The sequence below is a fragment of the Hypanus sabinus genome, chromosome 7, assembly GCF_030144855.1.
Source record: "Hypanus sabinus isolate sHypSab1 chromosome 7, sHypSab1.hap1, whole genome shotgun sequence".
NCBI lineage: Eukaryota > Metazoa > Chordata > Chondrichthyes > Myliobatiformes > Dasyatidae > Hypanus > Hypanus sabinus.
Genome location: NC_082712.1, coordinates 99,570,390 through 99,589,967, shown reverse-complemented (window position 1 = coordinate 99,589,967; position 19,578 = coordinate 99,570,390). Strand labels below are relative to the sequence as shown.

At 49.7% G+C, this 19,578-nt stretch overlaps 1 protein-coding gene across 6 annotated transcripts in view; it reads left to right on the top strand.

Moving 5' to 3' along the window:
- Positions 1-11,870, top strand: part of LOC132397051 (calmodulin-binding transcription activator 2-like) — a 221,645-nt gene extending 209,775 nt beyond the window's left edge. For 5 of the 6 annotated variants that reach the window (XM_059975300.1, XM_059975302.1, XM_059975298.1 and 2 more), the window contains 3 exons: positions 9,461-9,654; positions 9,852-9,926; positions 10,400-11,870. In XM_059975300.1, coding sequence (XP_059831283.1) covers positions 9,461-9,654; positions 9,852-9,926; positions 10,400-10,463 — 333 coding nt within the window. In that variant the 3' untranslated portion in view covers positions 10,464-11,870. Of the gene's footprint in view, positions 1-5,796; positions 5,900-9,460; positions 9,655-9,851; positions 9,927-10,399 lie in introns of those variants that run through there. The other variant, XR_009513250.1, reaches the window with a different exon arrangement.
- The last annotated feature ends 7,708 nt before the right edge of the window (positions 11,871-19,578 follow it).

The following is a 19,578-nucleotide window of genomic DNA, read 5'->3' as shown; positions in this document are numbered from 1 at the left end:
ACATCCTCATCCTCACTGTCCCATTCTTCCCCCTCACTCCACAACCAGAAACATCCTCACCCTCACTCCACTACCATAAACAACCTCACCTTCACTCCACTACCGTAAAAATCCTCACCCTCACACCACTACCAGAAACAACCTCATCCTCACTGTACCGTTCCTCACACTCACTCCACTACCAGAAACATCCTCATCCTCACTATCCCGTTCCTCACCCTCACTCCACTATGGGCAATATCCTCACCCTCATTGTCCTGTTCCTCACCCTTACTGTCCCGTTCCTCACCGTCACTCCACTACCGGAAATATCCTCACCCTCACTGTCCCATTCCTCACCCTCACTCCACTACCGGAAACATCCTCATCCTCACAGTCCCGTTCCTCACCCTCACTGCACTACCAGAAACATCCTCACCCTCACTGTCCCGTTCCTCACCCTCACTCCACTACCAGAAACATCCTCATCCTCACTGGCCTGTTCCTCACCCTCACTCCACTACCGGAAACATCCTCATCCTCACTGTCCCGTTCCTCACACTCACTCCACTACCAGAAACATCCTCATCCTCACTGGCCTGTTCCTCACCCACACTCCACTACCGGAAACAACCTCATCCTCACTGTACCGTTCCTCACACTCACTCCACTACCAGAAACATCCTCATCCTCACTATCCCGTTCCTCACCCTCACTCCACTATGGGCAATATCCTCACCCTCATTGTCCTGTTCCTCACCCTTACTGTCCCGTTCCTCACCGTCACTCCACTACCGGAAATATCCTCACCCTCACTGTCCCATTCCTCACCCTCACTCCACTACCGGAATTATCCTCACCCTCACTGTCCCATTCCTCACCCTCACTCCACTACCGGAAACATCCTCATCCTCACAGTCCCGTTCCTCACCCTCACTGCACTACCAGAAACATCCTCACCCTCACTGTCCCGTTCCTCACCCTCACTCCACTACCAGAAACATCCTCATCCTCACTGGCCTGTTCCTCACCCTCACTCCACTACCGGAAACATCCTCATCCTCACTGTCCCGTTCCTCACCCTCACTCCACTACCAGAAACATCCTCATCCTCACTGGCCCGTTCCTCACCCTCACTCCACTACCGGAAACATCCTCATCCTCACTGTCCCGTTCCTCACCCTCACTCCACTACCGGAAATATCCTCACCTTCACTGTCCCGTTCCTCACCCTCACTCCACTACCAGAAACATCCTCATCCTCACTGTCCCGTTCCTCACCCTCACTCCACTACCGGAAACAACCTGACCCTCACTCCACTACCAGAAACATCCTCATCCTCACTGTCCCATTCCTCACTCTCACTCCACTACCGGAAACATCCTCATCCTCACTGTCCCGTTCCTCACCCTCACTCCACTACCGGACATATCCTCATCCTCACTGTCCCGTTCCTCACCCTCACTCCACTACCGGAAACATCGTCATCCTCACTGGCCCGTTCCTCACCCTCACTCCTCTACTGGAAACATCCTCATCCTCACTGTCCCGTTCCTCACCCTCACTCCACTACCGGAAATATCCTCATCCTAACTGTTCCGTTCCTCACCCTCACTGCACTACCGGAAACATCCTCATCCTCACTCTCCCGTTCCTCACCCTCACTCCACTACGGGAAATATCCTCATCCACACTGTCCCGTTCCTCACCCTCACTCCACTACCGGAAACAACCTCATCCTCACTGGCCCGTTCCTCACCCTCACTCCACTACCGGAAACATCGTCATCCTCACTGGCCCGTTCCTCACCCTCACTCCACTACCGGAAACAACCTCACCCTCACTGTCCCGTTCCTCACCCTCACTCCACTACCGGAAACATCGTCATCCTCACTGTCCCGTTCCTCACCCTCACTCCACTACTGGAAACATCCTCATCCTCACTGTCCTGTTCCTCACCTTCCTCCACTACCGGAAACATTCTCATCCTCACTGTCCCGTTCCTCACCCTCACTCCACTACCGGAAACATCGTCATCCTCACTGTCCCGTTCCTCACCCTCACTCCACTACTGGAAACATCCTCATCCTCACTGTCCCGTTTCTCACCTTCCTCCACTACCGGAAACATTCTCATCCTCACTGTCCCATTCTTCACCCTCACTCCACTACCGGAAACATCGTCATCCTCACTGTCCCGTTCCTCACCCTCACTCCACTACTGGAAACATCCTCATCCACACTGTCCCGTTCCTCACCCTCACTCCACTACCGGAAACAACCTCATCCTCACTGGCCCGTTCCTCACCCTCACTCCACTACCGGAAACATCGTCATCCTCACTGGCCCGTTCCTCACCCTCACTCCACTACTGGAAACATCCTCATCCTCACTGTCCCGTTCCTTACCTTCCTCCACTACCGGAAACATCCTCATCCTCACTGTCCCATTCCTCACACTCACTCCACTACCGGAAATGTCCTCATCCTCACTGTCCCATTCTTCACCCTCACTCCACTACCGGAAACATCGTCATCCTCACTGTCCCGTTCCTCACCCTCACTCCACTACTGGAAACATCCTCATCCACACTGTCCCGTTCCTCACCCTCACTCCACTACCGGAAACAACCTCATCCTCACTGGCCCGTTCCTCACCCTCACTCCACTACCGGAAACATCGTCATCCTCACTGGCCCGTTCCTCACCCTCACTCCAGTACTGGAAACATCCTCATCCTCACTGTCCCGTTCCTCACCTTCCTCCACTACCGGAAACATCCTCATCCTCACTGTCCCATTCCTCACCCTCGCTCCACTAACGGAAACAACCTCACCCTGACTGTCCCGTTCCTCACCCTCACTCCACTACCAGAAACATCCTCATCCTCACTCCACTGTCGGAAACATCCTCATCCTCACTGTCCTGTTCCTCACCCTCACTCCACTACCTGAAACAACCTCACCCTCACTCCACTACCGGAAACATCCTCATATTCACTGTCCCATTCCTCACCCTCACTCCACTGCCGGAAACATCCTCATCCTCACTGTCCTGTTCCTCACCCTCACTCCACTACCGGAAATATCCTCACTTTCACTGTCCCGTTCCTGACCCTCACTCCACTACCGGAAACAACCTCACCCTCACTGTCCCGTCCCTCACCCTCACTCCACTACCAGAAACATCCTCATCCTCACTGTTCCGTTCCTCATGCTCACTCCACTACCGGAATTATCCTCACCCTCACTGACCCGTTCCTCACCCTCACTCCACTACCGGAAATATCCTCATCCTAACTGTTCCGTTCCTCACCCTCACTGCACTACCGGAAACATCCTCATCCTCACTCTCCCGTTCCTCACCCTCACTCCACTACGGGAAATATCCTCATCCACACTGTCCCGTTCCTCACCCTCACTCCACTACCGGAAACAACCTCATCCTCACTGGCCCGTTCCTCACCCTCACTCCACTACCGGAAACATCGTCATCCTCACTGGCCCGTTCCTCACCCTCACTCCACTACCGGAAACAACCTCACCCTCACTGTCCCGTTCCTCACCCTCACTCCACTACCGGAAACATCGTCATCCTCACTGTCCCGTTCCTCACCCTCACTCCACTACTGGAAACATCCTCATCCTCACTGTCCTGTTCCTCACCTTCCTCCACTACCGGAAACATTCTCATCCTCACTGTCCCGTTCCTCACCCTCACTCCACTACCGGAAACATCGTCATCCTCACTGTCCCGTTCCTCACCCTCACTCCACTACTGGAAACATCCTCATCCTCACTGTCCCGTTTCTCACCTTCCTCCACTACCGGAAACATTCTCATCCTCACTGTCCCATTCTTCACCCTCACTCCACTACCGGAAACATCGTCATCCTCACTGTCCCGTTCCTCACCCTCACTCCACTACTGGAAACATCCTCATCCACACTGTCCCGTTCCTCACCCTTACTCCACTACCGGAAACAACCTCATCCTCACTGGCCCGTTCCTCACCCTCACTCCACTACCGGAAACATCGTCATCCTCACTGGCCCCTTCCTCACCCTCACTCCACTACTGGAAACATCCTCATCCTCACTGTCCCGTTCCTTACCTTCCTCCACTACCGGAAACATCCTCATCCTCACTGTCCCATTCCTCACACTCACTCCACTACCGGAAATGTCCTCATCCTCACTGTCCCATTCTTCACCCTCACTCCACTACCGGAAACATCGTCATCCTCACTGTCCCGTTCCTCACCCTCACTCCACTACTGGAAACATCCTCATCCACACTGTCCCGTTCCTCACCCTCACTCCACTACCGGAAACAACCTCATCCTCACTGGCCCGTTCCTCACCCTCACTCCACTACCGGAAACATCGTCATCCTCACTGGCCCGTTCCTCACCCTCACTCCACTACTGGAAACATCCTCATCCTCACTGTCCCGTTCCTCACCTTCCTCCACTACCGGAAACATCCTCATCCTCACTGTCCCATTCCTCACCCTCGCTCCACTAACGGAAACAACCTCACCCTCACTGTCCCGTTCCTCACCCTCACTCCACTACCAGAAACATCCTCATCCTCACTCCACTGTCGGAAACATCCTCATCCTCACTGTCCTGTTCCTCACCCTCACTCCACTACCTGAAACAACCTCACCCTCACTCCACTACCGGAAACATCCTCATATTCACTGTCCCATTCCTCACCCTCACTCCACTGCCGGAAACATCCTCATCCTCACTGTCCTGTTCCGCACCCTCACTCCACTACCGGAAACATCCTCATCCTCACTGTCCCGTTCCTCACCCTCACTCCACTACCGGAAATATCCTCACTTTCACTGTCCCGTTCCTGACCCTCACTCCACTACCGGAAACAACCTCACCCTCACTGTCCCGTCCCTCACCCTCACTCCACTACCAGAAACATCCTCATCCTCACTGTCCCGTTCCTCATGCTCACTCCACTACCGGAAACATCCTCACCCGCACTCCACCAGCAGAAACAACCTCATCCTCACTGTTCCGTTCCTCATGCTCACTACAGTACCGGAAACATTCTCATCCTCACTGTCCCGTTCCTCACCCTCACTCCACTACCGGAAACATCCTCATCCTCACTGTCCCGTTCCTCACCCTCACTCCACTACCGGAAACATCCTCATCCTCACTGCCCCGTTCCTCACCCTCACTCCACTACCGGAAATATCCTTACCCTCATTCCACTACCGGAAATATCCTCACCCTCACTCCACTACAGAAACCTCCTCATTGTCCCATTCCTCATGCTCACTCCACTATCACTCACTCCATCCTCACCCTCACTCCACTACCGGAAATATCCTCATCCTCACTGTCCCGTTCCTCACCCTCACTCCACTACCGGAAATATCCTCATCCTCACTGTCCCGTTCCTCACCCTCACTCCTCTACCGGAAATATCCTCATCCTCACTGTCCCGTTCCTCACCCTCACTCCACTACCGGAAATATCCTCATCCTCACTGTCCCGTTCCTCATGCTCACTACCCTACCGGAAACAACGTCACCCTCACTGTCCCATTCCTCACCCTCACTCCACTACCTGAAACATCCTCATCCTCACTGTCCCATTCTTCCCCCTCACTCCACAACCAGAAACATCCTCACCCTCACAGTCCCGTTCCTCACCCTCACTCCACTACTGGAAATATCCTCACCCTCACAGTCCCGTTCCTCACCCTCACTCCACTACCGGAAATATCCTCACCCTCACTCCACTACCGCAAATATCCTCACCTTCACTGTCCTGTTCCTCACCCTCACAGTGACCAAGGAGTTCTCTGGTTGCCATCAGGCCCCAGAGCCTACGACCTCCAAAAGGGAGCTTTGTTTCTGTGGAGGCTACATTCTGAGAGGCCACCCCCACAGGTGAGCCCCTCCCTCCCCAACCACAAGTAACCTCCTTTCATCAGCGTCTATTCCCTCCCCGGTGGATGAACTCCAAGCACACCACTCCAGTGGGTACAAATCAGGCCTCTCCTGTTCGGCAGGGGTACTTGTCAAACCAGAGGTTGCAAGCTCAGGAGAGACAGTGACTGCGTCTCTTTCCCTGGACCATCCTCCTGTTCTGGGGGAGACGTGTCCTGAGTAGACTACCTTTAGTGAGGCCAAATCTTCCCCCTTACTCTCTTTCCCATCTACATGCTGTCTCCATTTCATTCCGCTGATCCCTGTTTCTCTGTCCTCAGCACCACATCCTCCCTCACAGCTTCTGCAAGGCTTTGCTGAGCCACCGAGATACTGTGCCTTGCAGGCTTGTCTAAGGGAAGCCGCTGGCTCCCTCTCCTGAGGGGGAAAGGCCTGCGAGATGTTTCTTCTTCCTTTTAGCCTTCCTGCCCTTTAGATCAGCCCACCCCCCCCCACCCCCCGGCAACTGTGCTGTGCTCGTCCTCGCCACCCTCTGCCACAGGATCAGAAGGAACAATGGGGACAGGTTCTGCGTTACCAAGGTGGATTTAGTGGCCTGACATTTCGGGCAACTCTGACAAATATGCTCAGACTCCCTGCGGACTGGCCCGTAGCCCAGCGGGTTCGGTAATGTTCCATTCCCTGCCCCTCAGCATCCTCCAGACATGTCACCTCAACAGTGACCAAAACAACCTCTGTGTGGCTTGATTGGAAATCTCACTCACTCAAAAACCTCAAATGGGGGCAAAGGTGCAGGTTACTTTCTGTATGGGGCCTGTTGCTGGCATACTGGCACAAAGACCCCCCTACTCAGCTGGAAGAAAAGAGACTCATGGTGCACCTTGCCAATCCCAAGAACACCCTCATCTCCATCCACAGACACTGCCAGAATAGCTACCTGCTCCTCAGCACTCAAGGTTGAAGTGATAACACCTCGCACTCTTTTTTAGATTTGTTGGTCTATAAATTCACACGGCAGGGTGGAGCTATGTTGTTACCAAAGGAGGTATAAGACACTGCTTCACTCTGCTAGCCTTCAGGTCATCGTTGGGTAAGGTGCAACACCTGCTTAGCCCCCCCCCCCCCCCGATCAGGGTCACGTGAAGCCATGGGGGCAGGTGGTGAATGTTCGTACGAACGGCTGTTGCAGATCACAAGTCCTGGTTATGCGAACACTGATACCAGGCAGACAATCTCTGAAGAGCATTGGTAATGGCTGGGGTCACCCACCTTGTAAAGACACTGCCCTGAAGCAGGCAATGGCAAACCCCTTCTGCAGAAAAATTTGCCAAGAACAATCATGATACCAAGATCACCCAGGTCATTCGACGTGGCTGATAATGAATGAAAGAGTCTAGAAGGTGGTGGCTCTCCAGGAGTTTGTTTGCTGCAAGATACACCTCCTGCACAGGAACTAGGTCCTGCCAGTTTGGAACTGCAGCCCACACAGTCTGAAATCAAAACCTCACTGATATAAACTCAGTTGCACCACTTTCTCAGTCTTTCGAAGAGCAATTCAGAAAAGAGAGAAAGGACAGATGTCTCCTTCAGACAGGCAGGGAAGTCTGTGTGGTGGAACTTCAGCAGTAAAGCATTTTCCGCCAGGCTGCTCTGATGTTCCTGACATTGGACTTTCTGCACGAAAGTCCAAGCATTCACCGCAAAACTCTTCGTGAGTACTCCAGGTGGGGGAGGGTTTACCGATGTTAACAGTTGGAGAAATCCATCCCAGCTCCCGTTAAAAGTTGCAGGACTGAACTGTGGGAAGCTGCCAGCCACCGCTATTGCTGCGGCTCGAACATGGACTCAACAAACTTTTCTTCGAGAAGAAAACATCTGCAGTTCACTGCCAGAGATGAATCACCTCTCTCCTACCTCTTCCTCCATTTTCATCACTTCTTCAGGGTTTATTCACCAAATAAATTGACTTTTTCCAAAAAGCTCGCATACCACCACTGCTCTAAGTACAAGTAATACCCCCCCTCTGGAGTGTGACACTGCCACAGTGTGACCATCCCTTATTGCTGCCTCTCCCATAGTGTGACCATCCCTCAGTACTGCCCCTCCCTCCCATGGTGTGAACTTCCATCAGTTACACCCCTCCCAGTGTAACCCTCCGCAGTATCACTCTCTCCTATGTGCTCTCTCCCTGGATATTTCCCTGTGACTGACCTGCCTCCCTATCTTTTCCTTGGACTTTCAGCCCACTGTTGGTGTCATGAGGTGGAGCCATGTTGTGGGGGTGGGTGCGAGGGGCGTGGGGGTGGGTGTGTAGACCTGCTTCAGACTGTGCTGTCACTAACTCTGCTCTCTTCATTTCACTAGCTAACATGGATAGCTTTGAAGGTAAAAGTAATTACAGGTTAACTTGGTCTAGTCACTGTTCACACCGTGTGACAGGTTAACTTGGTGTAGTCTCCGTTTCCGCTGTGTGACAGATTAACTCGGTCTAGTCCCTGTTTCCATTGTGTGACAGGTTGTCTTTGTCTAGTTGCTGTTTACACCGCGTGCCTGGTTCTGCCTTGCTGTGTATCCTGTGACTCCATCTGTCCCTTGTTCCCACAGCCCATCGGGGTGTCATACATCTCACGTGTGGGTCAGATTTTGCTTAGGTCCTGCTTGTTGGGCAAGCATGTTCCCTCTCACCTTCCTGATGCACAGAGCTCACCTTTACTAGTCGGCACTTCAAGTCAGAGCCCGTGTGTGAGAGGCTGCAGGAACCTATCGTGTACCCCAGCCCAGCAGTCGAGAACACTTAGTTCATAAGACAAAGGAGAAGAATCAGGCCATTTGACCCGTCGAGTCTGCTCCATCATTCCATCATGGCTGATTTATTATCCCTCTCAACCCCATTCTCTTGTTTTCTCCCAGTAAGCCCTTACTAATCAAGAATCATCACTTTAAATATACCCAATGACTTGGCCCTCACAGCAGTCTGTGGCAATGAAATCCACAGATTCACCTCCCTCTGGCTAAAGAAATTACTCATCGCCATTCTGAATGGCCATCCCTTTTTCTGAGGTTGTGCCCTGGGATCCCCCACCATGGGAAACATCCTCTCCACATCCACTCTGTCGAGACCTTTCCATGTTCAATAGGCTTCAATGAGATCTCCCTCTCATTGTTTTAAACTCCAGGCTCAGAGCCATCAAGTGCTCCTTGTACGTCAATTGTTTCCTCTGACATTGTATTTGGAATAGCAGTTCCCACCCACCTCCAGCTCCAATATTCCCCAAGCCCAGGTGTCTGGCTGTTGAAGTGACCTGTCCCTTGTGAGGGGTGACTTGTGCTCGTAGGTGCTGGATGGTGGGGGGGTGGGGGTGACCTTTGCTAGTGCTGGAGACAGTGGGAAGGGGCCCTGGGGTGAAGATGCCTGCAGTCCCCCTGTGCTGTGAGATCTCAGGTCCATGCATTAAGCGATGACCACAACCCTTGCACCCAGTGAGTATTACCGACTCTCACAGCAAAGCATGGGGGAGGACGAAACTGTGTACTAATGGTGCTCCTCTCCTGCCTCCACAGTATGCGCTCTACAAAAAGATGACGCAGGCAGCCATCCTGATCCAGAGCAAGTTCCGCAGCTACTATGAGCAGAAGCGCTTTCAGCAGAGCCGACGGGCAGCCGTGCTCATCCAGCAGTCGTACCGCAGCTACAAGGAGTATGAGCGACTGAAACAGGCGCACCGCGGTGCCGGACCCCTGCAACAGAAGATGAAGTGAGTTAGGGTGCCAGGGGTCAGAGGGAGGCTGCAGGCAGCACAATCCCACTTTGTCCCAGCCCTCCACTCCTTGGATAATACTTTCCCGCCCCTCGGTCCACGTTCCCTCCCCCTCGACCTCATGTCGCTGTGGAAGGGGTGGTACTTTGGGAGAGCTGGGAGAGTCGGTACTGAGGAATATTTTATCATTCCAGGGCTTCCTTCCTCACCAAGAAGCAGGACCAGGCTGCCCGCAAAATCATGAGGTTCCTGAGACGATGCCGACACAGGTAATGAGGTCATACACTCTGGGTCATACACTCTGACCCTCCCTGGGGAACAGTCCTACACACACTGACCCTCAATGGGGGTACGGTCCCACACACATACTGACTCACACTGGACGTCGGTCCCACACACACACTGACCCTCACTGGTGGACGGCCCCACTCACACTGACCTGTACAACTCGATGAGATAGGAATGAAAGCCTTCCGCACCCAAACTGCTCCAGGTGACCTGGGTGAGAAATTAGGGTGTATTGGTATTAAAATGACAAAGCACTGTTCCGGTCAGAGTGATGCAACAGTGTAGAGGGAGCTTCCTTCTGTGTCAGACCCCCGGAGTGTGCGATGGGACGGTGTGGAGGGAGCTTCTGTCTGCATCTGATCCCGGGATTGTAGTGATGGGACAAAAGAAGGGAATTTTATTTCGAAAACACATTGTCAATCTGATCCTCACAGTTTGGTTTGTTGGTTTGCAGGATGAGGGAGCTGAGGCAGTCGCAGGAGCTCGAAGCTGTGCCCATCCCTGGTTTGACGTCGTAACTGGTGCGGTGATGCTCAGACCAAGAGAGCTGCTCTGTGTGTCTGAGGAAACGGTCACCGCGCTATCACTGCCTTTTATCAGTACAGCCCCCCCCCCCCCGGGTTCTCCCCTTCACATTGTCAATCACCTTTCTCTAGAGTCTGCAGCACTGCTGCAGATGGGAAGCTCCCTCATGGCAGTCTGGGGAGGGGTTTCCTTACCGCAGCTCAGGAGGAGCTCCCTCACGGTGGCCCATGGGGAAACACTCACGACAGTCTGTGGAAGGTTCCCTTGTGGCAGCACAACGGGAGCTCCCTTGCACTGCCGATCCTGTGGAATTTGTCCATGTTCTGTGCTTGGATAAGGTCGGAGGCGGTGAGCTGGTCCCAGGGTGGAGGATGAGGGAGGTGAGTTGAGGTTCATCCAGACTGGACCCTAGTGCCTGAAGCCCTAAATCCCAAACCCCAGGATGTGATCGGGATTTGGGTATCTCGCTCGGCTGGAGGGTGGGGAGTTCACCTCTCCCCAACTAATGACGGCTATCAGACTGACTCCACTCCTGCCTGGATTGGTTTGTGGATGGGGTGGTGGGGTGTCTCTCCCTACCCCCACCCCATTCACACATATTCTGATCCCCAGTGGGTGACGGTTGTATTTATCGATTTATTTATTTATTTATTGGGTTGTAGTGCCAGAATTGGCCCTTTTAGCCATTCCGCCCAGCAGCCCCCGCCCCTTGATTTAACCCTTTCACAGTCATGGGCTGGGAGAGAGAGGGGGGAATTGGAGAGAAAGAGGCAGGAATGAGTGAGAGGGAGTGGTCTGCGAGAAAGAGATGGGGATGCAGGCAGGAGAGAAAGAGAAAGAGAGCAGGAGCAGAGAGAGAGGGGGAGAGAGTGAATGTGGATCTGGGGAAAGAGACTGGGATTTTGGAATGGAGACCGGGGACCCTGTGCAGGAGCTCTGCCCAGGGACTGGGGGCTGGTATGATCCCATCTTGGAACTGGAGGGATTCTGAGGACAGGAGTGGGGAAATGCTGCTCTTTTCCAGGATATGTGGTAAAGCCTGCAGATGTAAATATTGTTTGATTGCACTGACATGTAATGGTGAGTCACCCTGCACTCTCCGGCCTTGGGTGCTAGGCTGAGTGGGGTGACTCATGTCATGATTGAAGCACGGACATGTGGGATGGTGGGATCGGGAGCTGTGGCCGGTTCCTCCTGCAGACCCAGCATTTGGGATCCCCTTCTGCCGATGTTGGGTGCACGCTTGCTGTGGGCAGTTCCCCGTCCCGTCTGTAACTGGTCATGAGCTTTCGGATTGTTCATGTACAGGACCACAACTGGGTGCATCACTGATTCTGCCCGTGACGGTACGGATGTAATCGTTGAAATATTTCCTAAATTAAACTTCATTGGAGAACTTGCATTTGCTTCATTTACTGAAGACATCACGACTGTCACTGAAACAGTGGGCCCGTCAAGATTATGCCCATCCTTTCCCTGCAGCCTCTATCGCAATGGGTAACTCACACCAATATTTTAAATAAATTTCTGGGTGTTAGAGTAAAGCAAAGCACCTGGGGGAGTCCCCAAGCGGTCACAGTTAGAACATGCAAACTCCACCCAGACAATGGAAGGGTGGGGGTGGCATTGCTAGTCAGGAAAAATGTTACAACAGTGCTCAGACAGGACAGATTAGAGGGCTTGTATACCGAGGCCATATAGGTGGAGCTGAGAAACAGGAAAGGTATGACCACATTAATGGGGTTGTATTATAGACCACCCAATAGTCAGCGAGAATTGGAGGAGCAAATCTGCAGAGTGATAACAGACATAAAGTTGTGATAGTAGGGGATTTTAATTTTCCACATATTGATTGGGACTACCATACTGTTAAAGGTCTTCTAGATGGGTTAGAGTTTGTAAAATGTGTTCAGGAAAGTTTTCTAAATCAATATAGACAATAGGTGCAGAAGTAGACCATTCGGCCCTTTGAGCCTGCACCGCCATTTTGAGATCATGGCCGATCAACTACTATCAATACCTGGTTCCTGCCTTGTCCCCTTATCCCTTGATTCCCCTATCCATAAGATACCTATCTAGCTCCTTCTTGAAAGCATCCAGAGAATTGGCCTCCACTACCTTCCGAGGCAATGCATTCCGGACCCCCACAACTCTCTGGGAGAAGAAGTTTTTCCTTAACTCTGTCCTAAATGGCCTACCCCTTATTCTCAAACCATGCCCTCTGGTACTGGACTCTCCCAGCATCTGGAACATATTTCCTGCCTCTATCTTAATCCCTTAATAATCTTATATGTTTCAATCAGATCCCCTCTCAATCTCCTTAATTCCAGCGTGTACAAGCCCAGTCTCTCTAACCTCTCTGTGTAAGACAGTCCAGACATCCCAGGAATTAACCTCGTGAATCTACGCTGCACTTCCTCTACAGCCAGGATGTCCTTCCTTAACCCTGGAGACCAAAATTGTACACAATACTCCAGGTGTGGTCTCACCAGGGCTCTGTACAAATGCAAGAGGATTTCCTTGCTCTTGTACTCAATTCCCTTTGTAATAAAGGCCAACATTCCATTAGCCTTCTTCACTGCCTGCTGCACTTGCTCATTCACCTTCAGTGACTGATGAACAAGGACTCCTAGATCTCTGTGTATTTCTCCCTTACCTAACTCTACACCGTTCAGATAATAATCTGCCTTCCTGTTCTTACTCCCAAAGTGGATAACCTCACACTTATTCACATTAAACGTCATCTGCCAAGTATCTGCCCACTCACCCAGCCTATCCAAGTCACCCTGAATTCTCCTAACATCCTCATCACATGTCACACTGCCACCCAGCTTAGTATCATCAGCAAATTTGCTGATGTTATTTTCAATGCCTTCATCCAAATCATTGACGTAAATGGTAAACAGCTGTGGTCCCAATACCGAGCCCTGTGGCACCCCACTAGTCACCACCTGCCATTCCGAGAAACACCCATTCACTGCTACCCTTTGCTTTCTATCTGCCAACCAGCTTTCTATCCTTGTCAATGTCTTCACCCCGATGCCCTGAGCTTTGATTTTACCCAGCAGTCTCCTATGTGGGACCTTATCAAATGCCTTCTGAAAATCGAGGTACACCACATCCACTGGATCTCCCCCGCCTAACTTCCTGGTTACATCCTCGAAAAACTCCAACAGATTAGTCAAGCATGATTTACCCCTGGTAAATCCATGCTGGCTCAGCCCAATCCTATCACTGCTATCTAGATATGCCACTATTTCATCCTTAATAATGGACTCTAGCATCTTCCCCACCACCGATGTCAGGCTGACAGGTTGATAGTTCTCTGTTTTCTCCCTCCCTCCTTTCTTAAAAAGTGGGATAACATTAGCCATTCTCCAATCCTCAGGAACTGATCCTGAATCTAAGGAACATTGGAAAATGATTACCAATGCATCCGCAATTTCCAGGGCCACCTCCTTTAGTACCCTAGGATGCAGACCATCTGGACCTGGGGATTTGTCAGCCTTCAGTCCCATCAGTCTTCTCATCACTGTTTCCTTCCTAATGTCAATCTGTTTCATTTCCTCTGTTACCCTATATCCTTGGCCCATCCATACATCTGGGAGATTGCTTGTGTCTTCCTTAGTGAAAACAGATCTAAAGTACTCATTAAATTCTTCTGCCATTTCTGTTTCCCATAACAATTTCACCCAATTCATTCTTCAAGGGCCCAACATTGTTCTTAACTATCTTCTTTCTCTTCACCTAAAAAACCTTTTGCTATCTTCTTTTATATTCCTGGCTAGTTTGCATTTGTACCTCATTTTTTCTCCCCATATTGTCTTTTTAGTTAAGTTCTGTTGTTCCTTAAAAACTTCCCAATCATCTGTCCTCCCACTCACCTTAGCTCTGTCATACTTCCTTTTTTTTAATGCTATGCAATCTCTGACTTCCTTTGTCAACCACTGTGGCCCCTTTCCCGCCTTTGAATCGTTCCTTCTCTGGGGGATGAACTGATTTTGCACCTTGTGCATTATTCCCAATATAGAGGTACCAATCAATATTAGATCTCCTATTAGGAAATGAGTTAGGACAGGTGACGGATGTGTATAGGGGAACACTTTGGTTCCAGTGATCATAACACCGTTCATGGATAAAGATAGATCTGGTCCTTGGGTTGAGGTTCTAAATTGGAAAACGGCCAAATATGAAGAAATGAGGAAGGATCTAAAAAGCGTGGATTGGGACAGGTTGTTCTCTGGCAAGGATGTGATTGGTAAGAGGGAGGCTTCAAAGGAGAAATTTTGAGAGGCAGAGTTTGTATGTTCCTGTCAGGATTAAAGGCAAAATGAATAAGGAACCTTGGTTCTCAAGGGATATTGGAACTCTGATAAAGAAGAAGAGAGAGATGTATAACATGTATAGGAAACGGAGGAAATAAGTTGCTTGATGAGTATTAAAAGTACAAAAAATACTTAAAGAAATTAGGAGGGCTAAAAGAAGACGAGGTAGCTTTGGCAGTCAAGGTGAAGGATAATCCTAAAAGCTTCTACAGGTATATTAAGAGCAAAAGGATGGTGAGGGATAAAATTGGTCTTATTGAAGATCAGAGTGGTTGGCTATGTATATGGAACCAGAAGAAATGGGGGAGATCTTAAATGGATTTTTTGCATCTGTATTTACTAAGGAAATTGTCATGGAGTCAATGGAAATAAGGCAAACAAGTAGTGAGGTCATGGAACCTATACAGATTGAAGAGGAGGAGGTACTTGCTATCTTGAGGCAAATCAGAGTAGATAATTCCCCAGGACCTGACAGGGTATTCTATCAGACCTTGAAGGAGACTAATGTTGAAATTGCAGGGGCCCTGGCAGATATATTTAAAATGTTAGTATCCATGGGTGAGGTGTCAGAGTATTGGAGGATAGCTCATGTTGTTCCGTTGGCTCTAAAAAAGGCTCTAAAAGTAATCCGGGAAATTATAGGCCAGTAAGTTTGATGTCGGTAATAGGTAAATTATTGGAAGGGGTACTAAGAGATAGGGTCTACAAGTATTTGGATAGACAGGGACTTATTAGGGAGAGTCAGCATGGCTTTGTGCATGGTAGGTCATGTTTAGCAAATCTATTAGAATTTTTCGAGGAGGTTACCAGGAAAGTGGATGAAGGGAAGGCAGTGGATGTCGTATACATGGACTTCAGTAAGGCCTTTGACAAGGTCCCGCATGGGAGGTTAGTTAGGAAGGTTCAGTCGCTAGGTATACATGGTGAGGTAGTAAATTTGATAAAACATTGGCTCAATGGGAGAAGCCAGAGAGTGGTAGTGGAGGATTGCTTCTCTGAGTGGAGGCCTGTGAAAAGTGGTGTGCCACAGGGATTAGTGCTGGGTCCATTGTTATTTGTCATCTATATCAATGATCTAGATGATAATGTGGTAAATTGGATCAGCAAATTTGCTGATGATATAAAGATTGGAGGTGTAGTGGACAGTAAGAAAAGTTTTCAAAGCTTGCAGAGGGATTTGGTCCAGCTGGATAAATGGGCTGAAAAATGGCAGATGGAGTTTAATACAGATAAGTATGAGGTATTGCACTTTGGAAGACAAACCAAGGTAGAACATGCAAGGTAAATGGTAGGACACTGAGGAGTGCAGTAGAGCAGAGGGATCTGGGAATACAGATACAAAATTCCCAAAAGGTGGTGTCACAGGTAGATAGGGTTGTAAAGAGAGCTTTTGGTACAGTGGCCTTTATAAATCAAAGTATTGAGTATGAGAGTTGGAATGTTATGATGAGGTTGTATAAGGCATTGGTGAGGCCAAATTTGGAGTACTGTGTGCAGTTTTGGTCACCTAATTACAGGAAGGATATTAATAAGGTTGAAAGAGTGCAGAGAAGGTTTACGAGGATGTTGCCGGGACTTGAGAAACTGAGTTACAGAGAAAGGTTGAATAGGTTAGGACTTTATTCCCTGGAGCGTAGGAGAATGAGGGGTGATTTGATAGAGGTATATAAAATTATGATGGGTCTAGTTTAGAGTGAATGCAAACAGGCTTTTTCCACTGAGGCTAGGGGAGAAAAAAAACAGAGGACATGGGTTAAGGGTGAAGGGGGAAGAGTTTAAAGGGAACATTGGGGGGGGGGGCTTCTTCATGCAGAGTGGTGGGAATGTGGAATGATTTGCCAGATGAAGTGGTAAGTGCAGGCTCACTCTTAGCATTTAAGAAAAGCTTGGACAGGTACATGGATGAGAGGGGTATGGAGAGATATGGCCCAGGTACAGGTCAGTGGGACTAGGCAGAAAAATGGTTCGGCACAGCCAAGAAGGGCTGTAATGTTATATGGATGTATCTAAAACTGTGAGAAACAGCAGTACCTGCGAAGGCCTGCGGATGGGGCTGTACTCCACATTTTATCTTTTAAAAGTTACGATCAACAGTCTGGAAAAATCGAACAGTTAAAGTGAATCCTCCCTGTCCAAAGTATACCATATGCAGTCTTGAGATTCACCTTCTGCAGACACCTCAAAGTAAAGAAACTCATAAGGAAGCACGAAAAATCATCCACATCAAAGACTGACAGACATGGAATGTGCGAAAAAAAACATTCGCACAACAAAAAGGTAAACCCGATAATACACAGCAGCGTGAGTCCGCAACCATGGAGCCGGTTCAGTGCTGAGGCAAGTGAAGCCGAAGGACTTAGCTTGCTTTGGGAGGCTCCGGTGACCCACTGGACAATTTGTCCAGACAAAGCCGGGCATGGATATATCTTGGACGAGGGGGAGCTGCCTCGAGTGCCCAACCACCCCGTTCCGTGAATGACCACTTCACCCACACTCCACAGCAGCCAACGAGATCTCCACCATGCACCGCCGTGAGATTCATTTGGACCGAGACCCTTCATCAGGACTGGAAGAAAGATGACAAGTCAGAGTAAGTAGAAGTTGATAGGTGAAACTGGGAGAGGGTGAAGTAAAGAGCTGGGAGGTAGACTGGTGAAAGAGATAAAGGGCTGGAGGAGGGGGCGATCTGATAGGAGAGGGTAGAAGGCCATGGAACAAAGGGAAGTAGTACGAGAGAGGTGATGGGCAGGTAAGGTGAGAGAGGGAAACAGGAATGGAGGGCAATTACCTAGAAGTTCATGTTCATGTCATCAGGTTGCGGCAGTAGAGGAGGCTATGGCTTGGGAATGGGAAGTAGAATTGAAATGGCTGGCTATCCGGAGAAAGATTCAAAGTACATTTATTATCAAAGTATGTATGCAATATACATCCTTGAGATTCAACTTCCCACAGACAATCATGAAACAAAGAAACACTATGGACCCCTTTCAAAGAAAAAAATATCAAATATCATCCCCCACACACAAATTGTAACAAAAAAAAGCAAAAACACAGAATATAAAACACAAAATCAAAAGATATATATTGGTGCAGTTTAGCTCAGTGCTCATTATTTCCAGATAATCTGCAATCCACGTTGATTAGTTTCTGATCGGTCAGGGCATCAAAGGATCTGGTGAGAAGGCAGGTGTATGTGGTTGTGTGAGATCCAAGATCAGCCATGGTGGAATGATGGAGCAGACTCGATGGGCTGAGTGGCCTAATTCAGCTCCTGTATCTTTTGGCCTGTGATCATAATCATAACCTTGCTCTTGTGCCATCTGCTGACAGGACTTTCCCTCAGGAGCAGTGAGCTGGAACCTCCACACACACACAGACACCTTTGCACCTTTGGCAGCAAACAGCACTGACTTGCTCACTCTCTGCACCTGTGTCGATTATTTCAATCTTCCTCCCTGAATAACAGAATAATACATCTGCGAGCCTATAAAAATACAAACAGTGCACACCACGGCTATACAATACCCTCTTACCCTTGATGTAAAGAAGTCCCCTGGGAGCTGCAGGGGCTGGGAGAGAGCAAGGGTTGCAGACAGGGGCAGGTAAATGGTCTCGTATTCCCGACAGTACTTCCCCAAAGAGCGTTGGTAAGCTCACACTTGTAGATGGACATCGCATGGTGAACTCACACAAATCATACAGGAGGGAAGCAGGCCTTGCAGACTGTGTTGCCCAGTGAACTAGTCCCTGAAAATCTGAACCTCACCATGCACTTATCGAGATGGCTTTTAAATGTTACCTCTACCACTATTTCTGGCAGCTTGTTCCAAATGTGACCATTCTTTGTGTGAGGAAGCTGCTTCTGCTGTCCTTTTAAATTTCTTACAGCGCCCTCTTGTTTTTAGCAGCTTTAGAAAAAAAACTATATGCTCTCACCCTGAATATGCCCCTCAGGATCTTGTATCCCTCTGTCAGGTCACCCCTCAATCTCCTATGTTCTGGGGAATTAGGTCCCAGACTTCACAATCTCTCCTTGTATCTGAGGCCCCCAAGTTCAGGCAACATTCAGGGTGGTTTCTGCAGTGACGGGCTTGCTGTATGAAGGGAGGACGGCCCATCTGGGCCTGCGCCATAAAATTTTCAGGAATGAGACGTAATTTCGTCTATACTTGATGTGTTACCTACTGAGGCATATTGGACTGAAGGACTGCTTTCTGGGCCACGAGACAGATATCGCGGTGTGCATGTCGCATAAAGAGGATTCTACATTGAGAGAAGAAAACTATTTTTCATATAATGGTGAATCTTTATTTGAAAATAAAATTAAGGAATTGAGAAGCACAGGGAACTGGCATGGGAAATCTTTTAGTCCAGCAAACATCAATAAGGCTTAATCTAGTCTGGCATAGACTAACTCGAGGAAATCTGCAGATGCAGTAAATTCAAGCAACATACACAAAATGCTGGTGGAACACAGCAGGCCAGGCAGCATCTATAGGGAGAAGCACTGTCGACGTTTCGGCCAAGACCCTTCGTCAGGACTGACATAAACTATATGGGCCCAAGGGTCTGTTTCTGTACTGTAGGGTTCTATGACATCAGCTATGATCATATTGAATGGTGGGTTAGATTGGAATGGCCTACTCTTGCTCATACTTTCTGATTGAAAACAAGTGTGACATCTCAAATATGCTCGTCAACATATTCCCATTTCTTAACCTCAGCCAAACCCCATGCCTTCTTCCACCGCTGGAGCACCCTTGGGTCATAAACCCTCACCCCC